At 35.0% G+C, this 4668-nt stretch overlaps 1 protein-coding gene across 1 annotated transcript; it reads right to left on the bottom strand.

Annotated features, from left to right (window-relative positions):
* Positions 1 to 182: 182 nt before the first annotated feature.
* Positions 183 to 4654, bottom strand: LOC117104013 (trichohyalin-like). Its single transcript, XM_033244661.1, has 3 exons — positions 2055 to 4654; positions 1502 to 1633; positions 183 to 980 (listed from the first exon to the last, which is right to left on the bottom strand). Exons 1-3 carry the CDS (start codon positions 4557 to 4559, stop codon positions 822 to 824), a joined length of 2796 nt encoding a protein of 931 aa, XP_033100552.1. The 5' UTR covers positions 4560 to 4654; the 3' UTR covers positions 183 to 821.
* Between the last annotated feature and the right edge of the window lie 14 nt (positions 4655 to 4668).

Genomic DNA, 4668 nt, shown 5'->3' with positions numbered 1-4668 from the left:
TAAATTTTGTGAATTTGTAATATAAAACAAATAAATAAGGCCTCTGTTACATCAATCTGTATCATGGAGTGTATTTAACTGGCATTAAATCACCTAAACTACTGTATAAACCAAGCTTGTATTTAATTTATTTTGTTTTCTGAAATTCATGTACAGTGTATGTATGTACTGTACTATCTTGAAAAGAAGCTCATGGGCTTCTTTTCGAGCCTAATTTTGCAAACTAAACAAGAGTGTGCTTCAATTTGAGATGGGCTTCATCTCGAGATTAAGGCCACTGGGCTTCAATTCGAGGTTTTACGGTATACAGTAAATCTATAAGACACCATACTGTACTTTGTTCCATTCAACTTGGGGATTATGGCATGTTTTGAACATTATTGTCATAATAATCATAACACTTTCAACAATTTCTAATTCCATAATTGCTTTACATGAGAAGCACGCATATTATTATTAAAATCATCTTAATGTGGGAAGATGATTTTTTTTTTTTAAATATTCCTTATTAATATTATATTTACACATATGTGCAAGACAAGTTTGGGTTCTTAGAACACCTACTTGTTTGTCTACCAGTATCAGACCAGCAAATTCTTCAGCTACAAGATGGAAATGTAAGGGAACCAATAAAAAATTGTCTTTACAATTTATGACATACAAAAACCTCTGGTTTGTACTTCTAGTTAGCACAGCGAGACTCAAGTTCTCCAAACCAATTTCTTAATTCAGTAGCATGATGACCATCAAAGTTCCATCAACTTCATCACTGTCTATCAGTATACAGATGGTGACATTAAAATTCACCAAACCTAATTTTTTCACCGCTTTTTTTTCAGTTCAGTCAATGAACTTGGCTTTTTCTTCTCTTTACCTCCTTTTTCCACATGTTTCTTCTTTAGTTGAAACTTCTTAACATATCCATCAATTAATTTACGAATTTTCACCGGATTAATCTCGCCACTTTTACTGTGACAAACCTATAAAAAAAATGGCATTGTACAATTTTAAAGTATCATTAATATTTATTTTGTCTATAAAATTGGGCAGATTACTTTAAAACATTGTAAAACAAAGATAACTTTTGACCATATAAACACAAATATACAGCCCAAATGAGTAGCTACTGTAAAAGCTGAAATCGTATCCATTACTATAAATAGTAGTTGGTGAGTTAAACTGATTGACAACCTATTATCTTCTTTAACACCATCTTTACCCTTAGTTTGTGAGCTTCACTTTGAACCACTTATCATCTTCATCATCAGCTTTATCAATCACCAAAATCATTATCAATTACTACTTTTAATGTCAACTTCATAACCATTACTCTACTGTACTTATTTTTTTTATTTCTTTTAGCTACTTACTTTTTAATACCATACCATATAGGAATTATATTTACTCAACACATTTAATGTGTAATGGTTTGTTTAATTCAGGTTGGTAATAGTCCATTTGAGTATTGTTATTTTATTTTGATATATAAAAAAATAATTACCTGATTGACTGATCTTTTTAGAATTTCTTTGTAGTCGTGTTTATCAATTTCTTTCCTCTGGTAGTAAGGTTTGATTGCCAGCTTTACCTCTTCAACAACACGTTCTTGATGATGCAGTTTTTTCAAATACTGCTTTAAAAATAAAAAAAATCACATTGCAAATTCAATCAATAAGTTCTAGGAGGCAAAGACCTAAAAATGCCATTCAACACCTTCAGTCTACACAAAAGGGAGGTGAACTGAAAAGTGACAAAGTATAAATGCAGAATTGAAATACTATATGCATCAGAGTAGCAATTTAGGACTTAAGGCCCTAAGGGGCGGACCTTATGATCAAAAAGGAAAAGTTTGGGGTGTTCCATTGTCCAGGAAGCTTTGGAGTGTTAGCCATTTTAATATTATATCTAAATGACTAGTTATTTAACATCACTTAGTGATATTTTGGCTGCCCTTTGTCACCCCTGCATCTGCCACAGAGAATTACATAAATTCTAGATTGACATCATTAGAATGGATACAATTACCTGTAGTATAATTGAACACTTATACTCACCCTCTCCCTAGAATTCTTGTTCTGAAGTTCAACTGCAGACGACTCAATTTCCTCATCATCGTTATTAAAGTCAAACTCACTGTCCGACTCATTTGGGGAGGGGGCATTAAATATGATGGACTTCTTTGCACTGGTAGCAAATTTGCTGGATCCAGGCAAAGCCTTTTCAGCATCAGTTTCTTTCGAGTCTAATGTTGCCTTCCCAGATTTATTTACAAACTTGTCAATCAGCTGGTTCAGTTTGGATCCATCCTGTGTAGCAAGCTGTGGTAATATATCATTAAAAGGTTTTGTCAAGGGTTTGCTAATCTTTACATCTGGAAGTGGCTTAACATTTTCAATTTTTGGGTGTTTTAAACCTCCAAATGCACTATCTGTAGAATTATTCAAAGAATCCAAGTCAGAGCTTAATTTTCTTTTTGAACTCGGTGGTGGAGAAAGGGCTTGGAATGGCGAACATGGCGATGAGTTAGATATTGATGGTGATGCAGTTGGTTCAAATGGGTCATAGGGTTCATCAACTTTAACTGCTTGTTGAAACGCTATTATTGGTTCTTTGGTCCTTTTTTCTAATTCAGTTGTATGTGTAGAGATTCTTGGAGAATTACTTGTTTTGTCATTTGATTTTTTAACAATATTTTTCAATGAAGATACAACATCTTTAATTTCAGCTGGTCCTGATTTCACATCTGTGTGTTTGCAAGGAGGATCAATTATAGCGTTCATACTAGTTTCCTCATGCTTTTCTGAGGTATCATTTGTTCGAGGTTTATCAATTATTAGTTTCTTTTCAAGATCCTCCTCTTTTTCTATCCTTAATGTTTCTTTAACATCTGGCAATATAATGAGTTCATCTTTCTTTTTCTTTACCTTTTTCTCCTTTTCTTTTTTTTCTTTCTTGCCTTTGACCTTCACTGGTTTTTCCTTTTTCTTTTTCTTTTTTTCTAGATAGTCTATTTTATTACTTTTCGCTATCAAGTCTATGTTCTCCTTTGTTCTTTCCTTACCCTTTTCCTCAGTTTTCCTGTTTTCAGCACCTTTTTTTAATCTATCATTTTTTTCAACAATTTTTCCACCAGTTGCAGTCTTTTCAGATTTTACAGAGTCTCTTGATTTCCTCTCTTTGGATTTGTTTCCAAGGTTATCAGGTTTCTGCTTTTCAGAGGTTTCATTAAATCTACCATGTTTATCACGTCCATTTGTACGACTACTTCTCACAAAATTCTTTTCATTACTCTGATTGTCATTTTTAGATTTTTCTTTGCGATCTTTATCTCTACTTTTATCTTGTGATCTTTCCCTACGTTGTGAGTCAGTCCCTGATGAATTACTCCTAGTGGTTGTATGGCTATCTCGTTTACGATCTTGTCTGCTTTCTTTTCTGTCTTTATCTCGCGTATCTCGATTCCTTCTATCCCTTTCAATAGTTGCTTCCCATCCAATATCCCGTTTATCCAGGGTACTGCGTTCTCTACTCTTCCTCCGGTCAAAAATTGGTGAACGTTCACGTTTAACAGTAAAATTTTCCCATGAACGTTCCTTTAAATAGCGATGAGAGTTGCCACTGTTTTGGCGCCCCCAATCTGCAGCGTACAGTTGTTGTTCATATGTCCGATGCTGCTCCCAAGCAGCAGTCCAATCTGGTCGATACTCAACCCACCTACGACTATATTCATCCCAGTACATTTCATAACGGGGATTTTCATAGCTACGCTTCACTTGTATCACATGTCGCAAGTCATTGTAGCCACTTCCACGCTCATATCTTTCACGATCTTCAACTCTTCGAGAATCATGTTTCAACTTTGGAATCTTTGGAAGGTCTGATATGGGTTGATGGTCATTTACTACAACATTACGTGTATCTCGATCACGATTGTGTTTTGATTTTTTAGTTTTCTTTTTACTTGTTTTTCGGCTTTTAGAGTCATTATCACTTTTTACTTCCCCTTCCTCTGCAGAAGAATCAGGACCGCTCCCTGACGTGTTTGACAAATGGGAGCGTTTTCTCTTCCCATGCCGATTTCCCTTTCTCCGTTTATCATCTATAGATTTCCGCATATCTCTTTCTTCTGCTTCTGAATGTGATTCAAAGCTGCTTGTTGATGCACGGCATGTTAATGTACCTTCACCATGCTCTTTACCATCCTGCTCAATTTGAGCTGTTTTTTCATGTTTGTCATCTTTTTCATGCTCTTCCTTCTTTTGAACAGCTTCCTCCCACTTTGCTTCCTCCCACGTTGCCTCCTCCCACTTTGATTCTTCCTCAATGTTCTTAGTACCATTTACATTAGAATCTTTTACTTTGGATTCGTCTTTACTTTTCTGTGTAACAGAAAAGGGCGTTTGTATATTCCAGACCATCTCGTCATTAAATTCTTCCTCCTTCTGTCGTCTCTCCCTCATATTTTTTACCTCTTCTTCTCTTTCAGCTGCTCTTTGATTCGCTAGTTCACGAGCAGCTGCCCGCTTACCTTTTGCTTCTTTAATGTTGAACTGTTTCATTTCTTTGTCCTGATTACCTTCATATGTATTATCAAAATCTACTTTCTTTTTTACCACCTTTTCCCAATCATCTTCTGCAGATTTTGAATTTGTTGCAACTACACTTGTT

The sequence above is a fragment of the Anneissia japonica genome, unplaced genomic scaffold (genome assembly GCF_011630105.1).
Source record: "Anneissia japonica isolate Jap-2015-1 unplaced genomic scaffold, ASM1163010v1 scaffold308568_len4668_cov342_single, whole genome shotgun sequence".
In the NCBI taxonomy this organism is placed as follows: Eukaryota; Metazoa; Echinodermata; class Crinoidea; order Comatulida; family Comatulidae; genus Anneissia; species Anneissia japonica.
This window is presented reverse-complemented; position numbering and strand designations above follow the sequence as displayed.

Bases quoted from the DNA above. Each gene is read 5' to 3' on its own strand.
- LOC117104013 (XM_033244661.1), bottom strand. From the start codon at position 4,559: ATGAAACAGTTCAACATTAAAGAAGCAAAAGGTAAGCGGGCAGCTGCT. The intron at 1,634-2,054 runs GTGAGTATAAGT...TTATTTTTAAAG, and splicing joins ACAAGAATTCTAGGGAGAGG to CAGTATTTGAAAAAACTGCA. The intron at 981-1,501 runs GTAATTATTTTT...TTTTTTTTATAG, and splicing joins TAAAAAGATCAGTCAATCAG to GTTTGTCACAGTAAAAGTGG.